The sequence below is a fragment of the Erpetoichthys calabaricus genome, chromosome 6 (genome assembly GCF_900747795.2).
Source record: "Erpetoichthys calabaricus chromosome 6, fErpCal1.3, whole genome shotgun sequence".
In the NCBI taxonomy this organism is placed as follows: Eukaryota; Metazoa; Chordata; class Cladistia; order Polypteriformes; family Polypteridae; genus Erpetoichthys; species Erpetoichthys calabaricus.
In genome coordinates, this window is record NC_041399.2 from 111,722,837 (window position 1) to 111,740,345 (window position 17,509).

General features: G+C 37.4%; 1 protein-coding gene across 1 annotated transcript in view; it reads right to left on the minus strand.

Annotated features, from left to right (window-relative positions):
• Positions 1-17,509, minus strand: part of LOC114653501 (PH domain leucine-rich repeat-containing protein phosphatase 1) — a 235,710-nt gene that overhangs the window by 131,767 nt on the left and 86,434 nt on the right. The window contains 1 exon segment of the mRNA XM_028803859.2: positions 2,645-2,841. Coding sequence (XP_028659692.2) covers positions 2,645-2,841 — 197 coding nt within the window.

Consider the following 17,509-nt stretch of genomic DNA (forward strand, 5'->3'; position numbering starts at 1 on the left):
TAAAGAAAAGCCAGCACGAAATCCCACCAGAAGAAGACCCGTCCAAAGATACGACTCCTGAAGCGCCTAAAGAAGAGGCGCCACCCAAGGAGTTTTAAATCCTGTGCATCGTACTGCACAGCTAACTTCATCATCATCAATATCATTCATCATTGGTGAGTACCCGTACATTTTACTGTATTTTAATTATATGAAATTATTATGTATTTACTCTACTTATAACAAAGAAAACTACAGCGCATACCAAAGAAAACGCACTTGCATGAATTACAGTACGTATAGCGGTAACATCTGTATTTTACATTCTAGCACTGTGGGAGACATAACAGTACAGTACTGTACAGTATACTGGTTTACCTTTACATTCTGTTTTTAGGTAATGTATTAAGGTAATTTTTTTTTTAGGTAATGTATTAAGCTGAGTTGCAACGAAATTAAAGTACTTTGGAGGCATACTGTACTTAGGGTTGAAACTATAAAAATAGTCATTTAAAAGGCATTTTTTAACCACTTCCAAAAGTCGCGGTTTTTCACAATTCGTGGGTGCTCTAGGAACGTAACCCCTGCAAATTTTAGGGGTGTACTGTATTCACCCACAAAGTCTAACACCCCAGAGATGATGATATCGTTGGATGCAGAAAAAGTATTTGATATGGTTGAATGGGACTACCTTTTCACTACATTGGAGAAATTTGGGTTTGGTCTGAACATATGTGCATGGATCAAACTACTATATACCAGTCCAAAAGCTTCAGTTTGTATTAACAACATTATTTCAAACTAGAACGTGGCACTAGACAAGGATGCCCCCTGTCACTACTGCTATTTGCTATCACCATTAAGTCACTGGAAGTTCACTTTCAAAATGCTTATGAGATAAAGGGGAATATCAGAGAAGGACCTGAACAGAAAATATCACTATATGCAGATGATATGGTACTACATATATCAGCTCCACAAAATACTGTGCCTGTAGTCCTAAAAGCACTAGCAGCATTTCAAAAGATTTCTGGATTCTATGCCAAACATAGAATTAATTTGAATAAAAGTGTGCTCTTTCTAGTGAACTCTCTAACACACAATATTAGATTGGTCATCTTCCATTTTATCATTGCAGATCAGTTTAAATACTTGGGGGTAAACATCACAAGTAAATATAAAGCTCTTAATCAACAAAATTTTGCTGTCTACATGGAAAAACTTAAACAAGACTTGCATAGATGGTCTAATCTTCATCTCTTTTTGCTGGAAGAAATAACATTGTCAAGATGAATATCCTTCGTAAGCTTCCTTTGCTATTTCAAAGCATTCCAATATACATTAACAAATAATTTTTCAAGAAGTTAGATTCAATCATAACCTCATTTATTTGGAATTCAAAAATCCATGCATCTAAACGCAGAAGGTGGAATGGCCCTACCTAACTTTCAATTTTATTACTGGGTGGCAAATATACAAGCTATAAAAACCTGGACATTGACACAAATAGATGAGCACACACACAGGCTTGGTCCACAATAGAAATAAAATCCTGCAGTACTTCTTTATATTCCTTGCTTTGTACCCCAGAAAATATGAATTATCTCCAATATACTAACAACCCAATTGTGCTTCATTCACTCAGAATATGGAACCAATGTAGGAGGTACTTATGAGAAGCTTCTATCTGTGGAACCTCTGCACAATAACCATCTTTTTCTACCCTCATAAATATATGCAGTTTTTAATGTTTGGAAAACATTCTGGATTAAATCACTTAGAGATTTGTACATAGATGTCTTTGCATCCTACGAAAAACTACACTCTAAAACTTAACTTTCCATCAACACAATTCTTTCATTATCTCGAAACTAGAAACTTTGCTAAAGAAAATCTGCCCAGTTTTCATCACCTCCCACCTACTTCTATTCCGGAAGAAATACTGATCAGTCTTGAGGACTCAGACAGCATTTCTGTAATATATAAAAAATATTTAAAGTCCCTCCCTTTCTACGATCCCAGAGTACAGTGGAAATAGGATCTCTTACTCAACATTTCAGAAAAGGAGTGGAAGGCAGCCACGCACAGAATTCACTTTAGCTCCAGGAATACTGTATTATATTTCTTTTGAAAACCAAAAAAAGAGCAAGCAAAAGAGGAAGCAAGTAAATGGCAGGCTTTTTTATTTTTACCTAAGGACTGACACAGAAAAGACTTTTATATGGTAACAGCAATTAGCTTAAGGTGGTCTTGATGCTTCACTTTTGCTTCAAAAGAAAAATAATAAATGAAGATCTAACAAAATAAATTATTAAATAAAATATAAGAAAATGAAAAAAGCGGCATAAAATAGTAACAAATTTAAACTCACCACCAGTAAAATTACTTCCGATTGGCTAAAAGAAAATATACAAGTCTTCTCTGTAATTATTACTCAGCAACAGGTTATTCACCTGCAGTATCCATCAATAAACGCATCAGCAATTAAGATTAGATTAAAGCAGCGCTAAAGATTTTGTACATTCTTAATGGTTAAGAGTAATTTTGCCTTTCTATAATCTATACTATTATAATTGTTTTAAACACTCAATGTGAAATCTACAGCAGCTTACAATAAAAACATTCTCATTGTGAAACAAATACAGATGAACCAGCACCAACATACCTTTCCACCAATTAATGGAAGGATATGCATTTTTCCAGAGTGGCAGTCTTTAACAGATGACACAATGAGACAGGTCCCACACAATATGACTTGTCGTTTGGTCCAGCGGTTTACAGGTAGCTGCATCTTCCCTTTTCTAACATTAAAGGTCCCGCAGAGTTGAATCCGCTCCAAGTTTTCAACACTATGTGGCTTTCCTGGAATCAAAAGAAAAGTGTTCTTGTGAAACAGATAAAACAATGCTGTCAGATTTATCTTAACTAAATAAATTCAACCCTTCTTGCTTTAAATTATTAAACCAAAAGAAAATAATGCATCAATTGGATTTGTTTTTCTTACTCTAATAAAATTTGGCTAATCATATTTATAAGAGACTTTTGTTCCTGAAAAAGTATGGGTCTACATTAAGAGCTTTCCATACTGCAATATGTTAGCTTGAATCCACTTAATCATATCTGACATGGCTTTGTTGTTATTCACTCTTGTTCAACTCATATTACTTTCAAATTTCCCAGTCCCTCAAAAACAACATGTCACTCTGAATTAAGCAATTTACTACTTTGAGAACACAGCATGAACCCTATAACAATATCAATTGGAATGATGAATTTAACAATGTTTACACATCAGAGATTCAGTGAACTTACTAATGAGTCAAGTCTCTCTCTATACTCTGTCATCAAGGTTTAATCAGCTATCCTAAGCCAACTGATGTTGCGTTGACTCAACTGATACGATTCACACCACACACTGCCTCTTTAGCCATCAATGACAAGCATGTGAATGTATTCACTTTCCACATAATTTGTGCAAATTTTAAGTAACCTTCAGTCTTAAGACACACCTATTTTAGTGCAACACTTAAATGCATTTAGAAAAATAATTTCACAATAAAACAGGCACACTTATTATTAATAATAATTAAAATAACTTAACTTTAGGAAAATATGAATGTACAAAAAAAGTCTAGCAATTCTTTTTTCATGTGCTTTGTAAATCGGTTACTTCTCCAAACCTTTGCAATATGTAGTTTCAATTTCAATATTTTGTTTTTAAATTGTTAATTGTTAAAACAAGTTATTAAAAAAACACAATTTCTATCCATATTGAAAATGGTATTTTTCAGAAATCTAATGACAGGAGATGGACTAGGATGGAAATGTTATAAAGCTGTAGGGCAGGACTATCAGCCTAGGCTTTTTTCTGTAAGCAAATGATTAGAAATGACATAAGTATCTATCTACCTATCTATCTATCTATATTAAGAAAAAAAAACACCAACATAAATATTTTATATTCAAATTGTGTCAGCAGTTACTTAAGTTTTAAGGAATCAAGATGTACAAAAATAGTCAACAATAGAAACACACACAAATAAAATTCATGATGCTAAAAAAAACATTCTTTTCTCAAAGAATAAGGAGTATTTTTCCAAAACTGTGGAACTGAATTACTGAATTACATGTGAACAAAATGCACTGACTTGATTTTATTTCTCTTTTTTTGAACAGGCTGACCCAGAGAAAGACAAAATTTTCACATTCACTACATCTACAGCAGAAATAAGAGAATATACAATATTACTGCTATGTAATTATACAAGTACAATGATACAAGATAGTTTAAGTGTAACACTTTATGCCTTACACACTAAAAGGAGGAGCGGCACGGTGGTGTAGTGGTAGCGCTGCTGCCTCGCAATAAGGAGGCCTGAGTTTGCTTCCCGGGTCCTCCCTGCATGGAGTTTGCATGTTTTCCCAGTGTCTGCGTGGGTTTCCTCTGAGTGCTCCAGTTTCCTCGACAGTCCAAAGACATCCAGGTTAGGTGCACTGGCGATCCTAAATTGTCCCTAGTGTGTACTTGGTGTGTATGGGTGTGGGTGTGCCCTGCGGTGGGCTGGCGCCCTGCCTGGGGATTTGTTCCTGCCTTGCGTCCTGTGTTGGCTGGGGTTGGCTCCAGCAGAATCCCTGTGACCCTGTGTAAGGATATAGCAGGTTGGATAATGACTGACTGACACTAAAAGGAGTGCTGAATAATAAAATAACTTTAGAAGAAAATGCTGTTGCATAGTGTTTCTGCTTGTTATTTAACCTGATCTCAAATAAATAAATTCAACCATAAAAAAGCATCTGTGTTAGCAATTACAAATGCTATAGGTCATTAAAAACATAATTTAAAAATACCAGGCATATCAACAAAATGAGAGAATCCTAAGGCAATTGTGTCCATTATTGCCACTAATGAAATCAACTAAAAGTGGATGTATCTATGCAGAGAAATAGAAATAATTAAAGATTAGAAAATGTACTCCAGAAGATTATTGGACAAGATGCCTAGAGTGTTGTTTTTGCCCAACTAGACTTTTTAAGGATGGTCTTTACGAACAATGTTCAAGTTTTGTAATTAACTAAATAGGTGTGAACAAGGGGTTACATCTTGGAATATGTTTTATACTCATTTTTTTTTTGTATATGTTTTGTTGCATGTGAGTGTGTGTTTTAATTTTAAAACCCGTATTGGTCCAGAAAACAGTGGCACTCCATACAGAATTAATTCCTTCCTTACATTTGGGGTTATCCTATAATTAGTTAAAGTATGTTTAGACAATGGATTGATAGATGGAATTATATGCTTTATTTGTAATAATGTATAGTGTGTGAAACATTTAAGTGTAAGTGCAGATTTTAAGAATAAGTTAGAAAAAACATTTTAGAATCTAATCTGAATCTAAATACCTGAACCTAAATTCAAGTGAGCAGTAAAACCAACATGTATTGTAAAGAAGTTACAATTTTAAAAATTTGAAAAATGTTCAAATCAAATTCTGTTTAACTTCTTAAAAACTCCGAAAACTGAAAATGTTATTTAAGACAAGATCAACATACCTGCACAAGACTACAAGTAACCCGCATAACCAAACAAAACAAAAGCAAAATCTCATCAACTCCACCTAACTCATTAACATATGCTATAAACAATACATATGGAGAAGCTGGTTATGTGACATGTGCCCACATGAATTGTAATTATGGACATCAATTTGTAAAGCAAATTACCAGCACAAAACAATGCCAAACATATTTTTAACTGTGACAAACTATAGCTACAGGTGTAAATCGTCTGATTTCAATATATCTAGGACATCTTTGGAGAAAGAGCAAGATACCACAAATTATCATAGAATGAAAAACCTAAAACTATCAGTGTTGGAAGCAAGCTAAATAAAGGCGAAGTTTACCTATAAAGCAAAGATTATACTGCAAAATGACAATACATATTAAATAAGTGAATAAAATGTGATCATTAGTTTGTGTACAACAGACATGGATAAATTTGTTGATATGCCTCCACTGTAAAGAAGAACCCACAATTGTCACAGAAATAACTTGAAACTGACAAAAGTAATTGGCATCCATCATTGTTTATTCTGTATTTAATAAAAATCAGTCTTTGCTTTAGAGTTTTGATTCAGCACAATATTTCAAATAACACCACAAATGAAAATGGCATGGACAAAAATGATGGGACAAAAATGACTCTTAACCGAACATTTAGTTGCAGAACCCTTAGAGGCAATCTCTGCAAACAATCAATTCCTGTAGCTCTCAATAAGACTTCTGCACGTGTCAAAAGGTAGTCTGGCCCACACATCCTAAGCAAAATGCCCTAGCTGTGTCAAGGTTGAAGTATGCATTCTCAAGACTGCATGTTTCAGCTCTTTCTATAGATGTTTGAAAGAATTCACATCAAGGCTCATAGAAGGTCACTTAAGAATACTCCAACATTTTGTTCTAGCCATTCTTGGGTGCTTTTAGTTGTGAGTAATCCTGTTGGTAGGATCCGTGACCGGCGCCTGAGGCAGAACTTTATGATACTTGGCAGTATGTTTTGCTCCCGATTGTCATGATAGTCTTAGGGTTTCATTGCTCTCTACACAGACTCAACACACCAAACACAACTAATATGGAGTTCTTTTCTTTGAAAGCTTCATTTATTAATCTGCGGACACAGATCTGATATGGCTTACAAAAAAGCTCCAGTTTTTGTCTCATATGTCCAAAGGATATTCTCCCAGAAGAAATGTTGCTCATCATTATGAATTTTAGCAAATTCTAGTCTGGCTTTTTATGTTTTTCGTTCAAAAGTAGAGTTCTCCTGTGTCTTTTTCCATAGAGCCCACTGTCTTGCAAAAAGTAACATACAGTGTGATCAGACACTGATAGACTTTGACCTTGGAGTTCAGCTCGTATCTCTTTGGAAGTTGTCCTTAGCTTTTTGTCTGCCATTCTCACTATACATCTGCCTACTCTGGGGTCGATTTTCCCATTGCCGCCATGTCCAGGGAGGTTGGCTACACCCCTCCAAATTATTGAGTTCAGGTGTTTTAGCTATACCCATTGTCAAAAGATGCATACATTCAAGCACACTTCCAAGCAATCTCCATTGACAAACATTGATATTAGAATGGGTTGTACTAAAGAGCTCGCTAACTTTAAACAGGGCACTTTTACCACAAGTCAGGGCATGAAATTTCTGTTCTGCTAGATCTGCCTGGTCAACTGCGATGGTTATTTTTGTAAAGTGGAAACATCTTGGAACAGCAACATCTCAGCCACAAAGTGGTAGACCATGCAAATGCACACAGCATGGCCACCATGGAATAAAAACACCACCTCCCTTGTCAAGGAAGCACTGCGATAGTTATTTTTGTAAAGTGGAAACATCTTGGAACAGCAACATCTCAGCCACAAAGTGGTAGACCATGCAAATGCACACAGCATGGCCACCATGGAATAAAAACACCACCTCCCTTGTCAAGGAAGCACAGCAGCGCCTTCACTTTCTGCAGTGGATGAGGAGAGTAAAGTTCCTCCCCCTCCCACCCTGGATGTCCACAATCTTTTGGCCATATAGTGTATAAGCTACGTAGTTGCACAGCAGTGATAGCAAAAGCAAGATTTTCGAAGGAGAAATTCCGGGAGCTGTCCCCACTTTGTTATGTCTAATGGACAATCTATGGTATTTAAAGGTAAATTTTGAGAAAGCTGTTTTTGAAGTAGTATGCTTTATGGGAGTGAGGCACAGTTGATGAAAGCAGAAAACAAAGCAAAGACAACAATATTCTACCACACAGTTTACACCAGACACTGATTACTGACCCACTGAATTGTGCATCTAATAGACCTATCTTGTTATTAATTCTTGAAGCTAAGGTACTGGTAAAAGCTCTAAGAGAAATAATTAAGAAAGTGTCTATATCAAGGTCAAACTGGATTCATTAAAGGCACAAAGCTATAGTCAAACAGTTGGCAATACACCCACTCCGAAGCTGAGTTTCCTGAAGTCTTATTGTTTCTGTTTGCAGAAAAAGCATTTGCTCTAGTAGAATGGGGTCAATCTGTTTACTGTAATGTACAAATTTGGGTTTGGTCCGGATATGGTTCGGAGAAAGCATATGACAGGGTGCCTCGAGAGGAGCTGTTGTATTGTATGAGGAAGTCGGGAGTGGCAGAGAAGTATGTAAGAGTTGTACAGGATATATACGAGGTAAGTGTGACAGTGGTGAGGTCTGCGGTAGGAGTGACAGATGCATTCAAATTGGAGCTGGGATTACATCAGGGCTCTGAGCCCTTTCTTATTTGCAATGGTGATGGACAGGTTGACAGACGAGATTAGACAGGAGTCCCCGTGGACTGTGATGTTTGCTGATGACACTGTGATCTGTAGTGATAGTAGGGAGCAGGTTAAGGAGGCCCTGGAGAGGTGGAGATATGCTGTAGAGAGGAGAGGAATGAAGGTCAGTAGGAACAAGACAGAATACATGTGTGTAAATGAGAGGGAGGCCAGTGGAATGGTGAGGATGCAGGGAGTAGAGTTGGCAAAGGAGAATGAGTTTATATACTTGGGATCAAAAGTACAGAGTAAAGGGGATTGTGTAAGAAAAGTGAAAAAAAGAGTGCAGGCAGGGTGGAATGGGTGGAGAAGAGTGTCAGGAATAATTTGTGACAGATGGATATCATTAAGAGTGAAAGGGAAGGTCTACAGGACGGTAGTGAGACCAGCTATGTTATATGGGTTGGAGACGGTGGCACTGACCAGAAAGCAGGAGACAGAGCTGGAGGTAGCAGAGTTAAAGATTTGCACTGGGTGTGATGATGATGGATAGGATTAGGAATGAGTACATTAGAGAGTCATCTCAAGTTGGATGGTTGGGAGACAAAGTCATAGAGGTGAGATTGCGTTGATTTGGACATGTGCAGAGGAGAGATGCTGGGTACATTGGGAGAAGGATGCTAAGGATAGAGCTGGCAGGGAAGAGGAAAAGAGGAAGGCCTAAGCGAAGGTTTATGGATGTGGTGAGAGAGGACATGCAGGTGATGGGTGTAACAGAGCAAGATGCAGAAGACAGAAAGATATGTAAGAAGATGTTCTGCTGTGGCAACCCCTAACGGGAGCAGCCAAAAGAAGAAGGAAGATTGTGCTTTGATTGATATTTGGAAATAAAGGGAATTTCAAGGAACAGACCAAAAATATCCCTTTATGTCGATAATATGGTTCTGTTCATCGCTGACCCAAATGAATTATTGTCCGTCTTTTGGTATATTTTAGACTTTGTAAAAAATCTCCTAGATGTTATATAACAAAGTTACTGAGAATTGGGGCAGTGAAAATGATTAGCACACATGTGAATTCCTAAGGTAAAAAGGTAGTAAATTGAAGTTTTCAGGTTTCAAATCATACCTAAATCCCATGGCTTGATTTCCTGAATCAATCAGCACTAAACTCTACTAAATAAACCCAATGGGCTTGTGGTGGCACCTGAAGGCAACACTCTTACATTCTTTGTAGCTAGTAATTTCATCATGCCAAAAAAAAAGTCTGGACCTTAAATCGGTAGGTTATAATGCCTTTTCCAAGTATTTTACAGTTTATACAAGAGCTGTACATTACATCATTGAAAGTACAGAAACACACTGTCAGTGGTGACTTGTAATGAAGGGCACTGCCCCTCCAAATATTTTAAAACCTCTACTTAAATTGTGTAATGTGAAATAATCATGAAATAAATGTGCTTATTTGCACAACATGCCTGGAGTCCTCACATCAACATCCATTGAAATTGTTTCGGACATGTATTTGTTTAATTTCTGTGTGAATAAAAAATCTGTGAATACCTACATTTCCAGAATGAAAGACGCCGGCCAAATGAGAGTCTATGTACCTCCTTGATCTTTCAGCAAGCAGGTGACCTGAGGCTGCCCTTTAATTGGTCGCGTTCGGATTTTTCTGGGGAAGCAGTTCCTTGTGCCCCGAACACCCCCACATTTATTGGCAGTGAATTAGTATTGCTTTAGGTTTTTTTTTTACTCTAACGTGATTGGACAATCATCATGCACTATGTCATGTTGATATCAATGGTTCACAGTTCACATCGTGCCTTTAATGTTATTTAACTACAGATGAGTAAGTACGACTTAGGAGATGGCAACTTCAAGCAGAACTTCAAAAATAAAAAAAATAAAAGAAAATTAGGTTATTTCTTTAATGAAACACTCCTTCATAAATCATTCACTTGGGGAAAGAAAAAAGAAAAAGAAAATAAAGGAGCTGGGACCAGAATGACCTGACTTAAGAATACAGCAGCAGGCAAGTGATTCAGGACGACATCCGTCTCTGTTAACCGTCAGAGCAAAAAAACCATTGTGCATGCCAGCATCTACCTATTACTACTGTCGCACAATACACTACGAGCTATGAACATTGGAACAACTGTCCCTTTTGCTGGCATGTAGTGTTGTCCCCCTCAGCACCATGTGAGATGACTCTTTTTGAAATCATAGTGTCAGTTACATACCTTCAACTTTAATAGCTTTTCGTAGCTTTTCTTTTTTGTTAAAATGTCGTAAATGTAGTAAGTACAACAGTGAGCGATATAAAGCATGATGCTGAAAAAACTGAAAAACGTGCTGAAAATGGAAACCACTGACAGCAAATTGTCATGTCATTGTCCAACCCGCTATATCCTAACACAGGGTCATGGGGGTCTGCTGAAGCCAATCCCAGCCAACACAGGGTGCAAGGCAGGAACAAATCCTGGGCAGGGCACAAGCCCACCGCAGGGCAAACACACACACACACACACACACACACACCCCAAGCACACACTAGGGACAATTTAGGATCGCCAATGCACCTAACTTGCATGTCTTTAGACTATGGGAGGAAACTGGAGCACCCGGAGGAAACCCACACAGACACGGGGAGAACATACAAACTCCATGCAGGAAGGACCCGGGAAGCGAACCCAGGTCTCCTTACTGCGAGGCAGCAGCGCTACCACTGCGCCACTGTGCTACCTCTGACAGTAAATTTATTCTGCATTAATGTTAAAGTTATTCTGCATTGTAATTTTCGTTTTAACTTCTGTTATATGTTGTTAATATATTGTGACGTGAGGGCAGCTTGTGATGCGCTGTGGAGGAGCAGAAAGGGCAGAATGGTGTGTAAGTGAAAGACTAGGTGAAGGGCTTCTGTTCTGTGAGGAGATGTGTGGCAGGAGAAGTTAGGAGAAACTGGAAGGTGCGGCGGAAGTAAGTTTTGAGTAGGGAGTCAGGAGACAATAATCAAGAGTGCCTGCGGTATAGAAAAAGACAGAACGTGAGTGGCAGGAAATAATTATCAGTAGGGAAAACTTTCTTTTATTGTTTTGGAGATATACTCCATTATCTGGCTTACAGAGCACACAAGACTGGGCACCGTTTGTTATGGAATGAAGACTCCAAGTAAAACTTAGAAAACTCCAGTACCTCTGAATTGTATTTGCTTATTACGCTGGTCATTACAATATTATATAAATTAATTAATTTTGTTAATACTCTATTTTGTTAATTTAGGTTTATTTTCGTAAATAAATACGACTATTCACTAAACTAATTTACTGTACATCATTTTTAAAGTAGCTATTTATTTCTCTTATCCGTCATGGCCTTGGTCCCGACCCCTGAGGGATAATCGAGGTTTTACTGTAATGCCTTTTTTTGCTTTTCCTGATTGCTGTTTCAAAGTGTTGTTACCAAAGTATGGGAAAAACGGCAGGGTACCAGATCTAAAACATCTTTCTGAAAAATATAAGCAGCATGATAGTAGCCGCAATCATCTAGACCATGGCATGAGGCTATTTTTTTTGGCAGGCTTAGTACTGCTGAAAAGGCAGATGAAGACTACAGGATTGGCATTAGAAGACGCAACCAAGAGTTGACCAATAATCAATACATCCTGTCCAGAATAATAGACTGTGTGAAATGTTGTGGAGCATTTGAATTGGCTTTGTGTGGCTATGATGAGAGCGAGAGCTCCGATAAGCCTGAAGTGATTACTTCTCCAAACAATGCAATAAAAATGTTGAGAATATGGTGGTGCCTAAACTTGTAATGTAACAACAGTTGCCTTTGATAACAAATGGCCGTCTTTTACTAGGCATTCTACAGCTCCTACAACAATAAGCATTCAAAATACCCACAACATGTAATCACCAAAGGAATTGAATGCTTGTAATGTTATGTTTATTTCATAAAATAGAAACTATTAATAAATCCAAACAAGCAAAATTATTTGTATAAAACCTGACAACGGACTTTGGATGTTGTGAGTCAGCTTCTGTCTTCTTTTTACACTTCATGCGCTTTACTCCCTTAGTGTGCTTTAGTAATAGGCCTACAGCTTGTTAAGGTCATGCAGGTTAAGAAGGATGAACTGAGTGAGAGCATGAGAGAAAGAAGAACATTCACTTGACAAAGTTATTCACTATAGGCTATTATTGGTGTCTATAGTTTGGGTGCTATTGTGCTAGTCACATTTTTTTTTTTTTTTTTGTTTTTGCATCATCTTAATCCCAAACGTTTAGTTTTCTTCTGATAACAGCCAAGAAGGATAGATATTTATTTATAATGGCTGGGTCTTTGAATTTGTGTTTGTGCATCGCTGAGCAGGGTTTTATTAGAGGATCCCCTCCTTCGGCTGCTGATGGTCAAGCTCTATAAACCATCTTATCTGACTGAAATTTTATATGCCTACCCACCAATAAATTTCTGGCTAATAATAATAATAATAACAATTCTTTATATTTATATAGCTCTTTTTTCATTACTCAAGAGCGCTCTGTGTGTAGGCAACATTACAGTTTGTGTACGTGTTTTTCCTTTTCTTTTCTACTATACTATAAAGTGCTGCTTCAGTTTGTCACCCACAAAAGCTGCAACCCTCGCCCAAGTTTTTTTTTCACTAGCCACCAGTGCACATTTTTTTAGAAACAAACCTGATTGTGGTCACAAGTGCTAGACTTTGGAGACGAAAATCATTAGAAATGTCAACAAGAACCTCCAGATCTCTGAAAAGAACTGTCACTGAACTGGCCTCTCAGTAAAAAAAAAAACTGTTGTCAGGACTCTTCACCATGGTGGATTTCAAGGTCATTGTCCAAGGAACACTAAATTGTTCACACTGCGGTAAATCTAAGCCAGATTGAAGTTTGCCCAGGACCATTTGAAAAATGGAGATAAGTTTGTAAGTCTGTCCTTTAGTCTGATGAGACAAAAGTGGAGCTGTTTGGGCACATGGATGTTGCTTTTGTTTGGCGAATGAAGGAAGATGCCTCCAACCATAAAAACGTAGTTCTTACAGTTAAACAAGGATGTGAGAGCATAATGTGTGGGGCTTTTTTGCTGTTTCAGGCACATGAACCCTTGTTTGGGTGCGCAAGCTCATAAGGAAGGACATAATGTTGATATTTTTAAGGCTAATATGAAGAAATCTACTGTCTTTCTTGTTTCAGGTCTCCTTTGGGTCTTCCAGCAAAATAATGACCTGAAGCACACATTGAAGTTGGTCAAGAACTTTAAAAAGGACAAGAAAATTAAGGTCCAGCAGTCGCCTTCTAAATGCTGAAATTTTTGGTAGGAGTTCAAGGTTAAGGTCCATGCTTGAAAACCACTTAAACTGGGTGAGCTGGAGCATTTTGCCAAGGAGGAATGGGTTAAGATCCCTGAAAATACATGTGATCTTATTAGCAACTACAGAGGAAGTTGACTTATTTACTATTGACTTAATGGTTAGTGGGCTAATAATTTTGGTCTCGTCATTTTTGTTTTCTCTTGTTTCAGCTCATTGCATTTTCTTGACACTTTTTAGGATTTTGTCTTATTCTTTTCCAAGTACTTTTGTAAACACTTTTGGTACTGATCACATCTTTAGTAACGGTTTTCAAATGGCAGGGAGTGGGGGAGGTAATGCTAGTAATTTAAATCTTAACTGCAGTTGGGTAACTTACTTGATGGGTCTACCAGTACTTTACAGCTCTTGTTACTGTTAGTATGTATGTATTTTATACTCTTATTACAGAGTAAGTCGAATGTACAGTAGCTCATTTATATAATAGCAGTACTTTTAATAAACAAAAAAAGCTGAATGGAATTCCTGCTATTGCTGAGATACTGAATAGGTATCGAAAACTGTAAAAATTTCACTGGTATTGTTGTTGAATACAAAAATCCTGGTATTATAACATCCCTACCTAAAACAATCTTAGTGTGGAACTGTTCTGAGCTTTTACAGAACCTGGAGAAATTAAATAAAAGATAAATGTGATATTTTTCATGTTAAAGTTATTTCTTCATCATTATGGTATAGTATATATTAAGACTACCAGATGAAATTGTGTTCTAATGTCAATCTTATTTTAAAAAAATAATAAAAAGAAACAGGTTACTGTTTTATAATGAAGCTAGTGGGTACTGGGCCCCTGTATGAAGAAAAGCCTTAAAATGTAAGAAAACATGTCTTTCACATTTCTAATTCATTTTTTCGCCTGTTACATTGTATATTGTCATTTTACAATATATATAGTATATATATATATAATATATATATATATATATATATATATATATATATACAATATATAGTGCATCCGGCGCCGCCGTGAGTGGCAGCCTTTTCAGCAGCTCCGTGTATGACTGTATATGTATGTGTACTTTTCTACTTTTATTTTTCTATTTTTATTTATTGATCACTCCTACCACTTTATTTTATGTGGATTCCTTCCCTGGACACACTTACTTTTACAACGTGGGCATGGATTTTAACACGCCGAGACTCGCCTATTCAAGTACTCAACTTCGAGCACTGAGAACAAATGCCAGTGCCGGTGTGGTTCCATATTTACCTGACGAGGTAAGAAGGCGGTATCGTGGCAGCAGAGCCGGCACTAAGCTAAAAAAGAAGCGGCTTGCGAGAAAGTGGCGTTTCAAGCCTTCGGTGCCTTCTGTGATTCTGGGGAATGTGAACTCAATCTCAAATAAGATCGACATTATACATAGTTATTGTCTGTTTTTTTTTTTTCACCTGTATTATTATCATTCTTTAATTTAATATTATTTATAATGTGAATTTCCCATTGGGATTAATAAAGTATCTATCTATCTATCTATCTATCTATCTATCTATCTATCTACAAAGCCCACTGTGCAAGATGCACACTGAGTGGCAGCATGGTGAAAACAGCACATATGAGTATCACAGCACACATACGGTAACAATAAATCTGAACTGAACAGATTACATTGCATTGCATTTTAAATAAAAAGACTTGGACTTTTAAAAGTGTCAAGTAGTGCTGGGTGGTATACCGGTTCATACTGAAAATCGTTTTTTATTTTTGTTATGATATGGATTTTTCTTAAACCGCAACACCGGTTTAAATTGCCTAAACAACGTTTGGAACATGGCGAAGCAGGAAACTGTTTAAGGGGGACCTTTTTCACTGCTACACTGCTAAACACATGCAACGGAGTACATGCGGTAGTGGAGGTATTGCGCAGTGAAAATGGACAGAGAACATTCCGAAACAAACTGAAGCAGACGATAAAGTTGAACATGATGACACAGAAGAACTTTTGCTGGAAAAAGGAGCCGTGTCTATAGTCTGGAGATACTTTGGATTTAAAAGGTCGGATGTGGACCATTATGTTCAAATGTGTGAATACTGTTTCTATACTACTGGGTAATACTACAAGCCAAATTGTACTTGTTTTATTTTTTTCAATAATGTGTAATGTACTTGGGTACTGTGTAATTGTGTGACGACATGTTGACTTTATTCTCGCCGTTTATCGAGATTAAATTTGACATTTCCACTTTATTCCCGTAATCTATAATAATAAAAGGCAAAGCCCTCACTGACTGACTCACTCACTGACTCACTCATCACTAATTCTCCAACTTCCCGTGTAGGTGGAAGGCTGAAATTTGGCAGGCTCATTCCTTACAGCTTACTTACAAAAGTTAGGCAGGTTTCATTTCGAAATTCAAAGCGTAATGGTCATAACTGGAACATATTTTTTGTCCATACACTGTAATGGAGGAGGCGGAGTCACGTATCGCGTCATCACGCCTCCTACGTAATCACGTGAACTAAAAACAAGGAAGACATTTACAGCACGAGTCACACGCGGGAACGAAGGTAAATGACGTTAATTTTTGACTGTCTTTTAATACTGTGTGAGCATACATATTAACACATGTGCAATTAAACGTGTGCATTTACGGGGTGATTTCTCAGGCTTAAAAGCTCACCTTTTATCAAACGCGGGAAGAAAGGTAACTGACGTTGTTCACTGTCTTTTAATACTGTGTAACCATACATATTAACACATGTCCAATTAAACGTGTGCATTTACGGGGTGATTTCTCAGTCTTAAAAGCTCGCCTTTTACTAAAAAGGTAAATGCAAAACTATTTTCAATCAGTTTATTGAAACGCTCCCGTTAAGGATTGCAATAACATATTCGCGAGATAAAAGAACGAAGTAGGGGGAAATGGAGGAACAGCCGCAAACAGCGAAGAGCAAAAAAATTAATTAAACAATTGAGAACGGAGCGAGTTAAGCATACAAGCATGTTCATAAGGGAAACAAAGCACGGTGTAAAACGTAACTTTAAATTAAGTTCATAGAAACGCTCCCGCTGCGGATTGCAATAACATATTCGCGAGATAAAAGTTTAATGAGAAGACACGAGGTATAAACGAAGCACACGCCATGGCGCAACGTTAGGGGCAACACTTTCAACCATTCTATGATCTGCTTCTCGCAACTGAAAGACGGCACATGGCGGATGTTAGCCGACTTGCTGACCGCAACGTTAGGGGCTTCAACTATGGCGCTGACGCAACATCTCAGTGCCAACACTTTGCAGACTGTACTTAAAAGACACGCCCTCCTCACTGGACAGTTAAAAACACCAATCAAACTAACGATGATATCAAGTATTACCCAATCAAAAGCAGGAAAGGATGCATATTCATAAAATGCGTGTGGGATGATTTGCATGAGACGCTGCTTTAAAAAAAAAATGATAAAAAAAATACGGGATAAATCCCGTCCAGTATTGATTCAAAACGGGACGCGCAATTTCATTCTCAAACGCGGCACGATTCCGTATTTTAAAGGACGGGTGGCAACCCTACAGTGCCAGGTAACCACCCATACAATCAGATTGTGATTCAGACTAGGAATGCAACGAATGTAATTACCCCGATCTACATACAAGGCGAAAGTCTTGCAACATTCAAAGATGATGGTTTGGGATAATTAGTACTTATTAAGTACAACATTGAACATAAAAGAGCTTATGAAGCCTTTACGATCTGAGAGATCGTAAAAAAAAAAAAAAGTAGGTAATGTCGTTTTACTCGCTGTACATTTTAGTCAAACATTACCAGTTATTCCACGAGGGAGACCAGCAGATGAACTCAACGCGTGTTTAAAATCCATGCTTCTCCCACGGTCGGTTATATGTCGCGTGTTCTCAG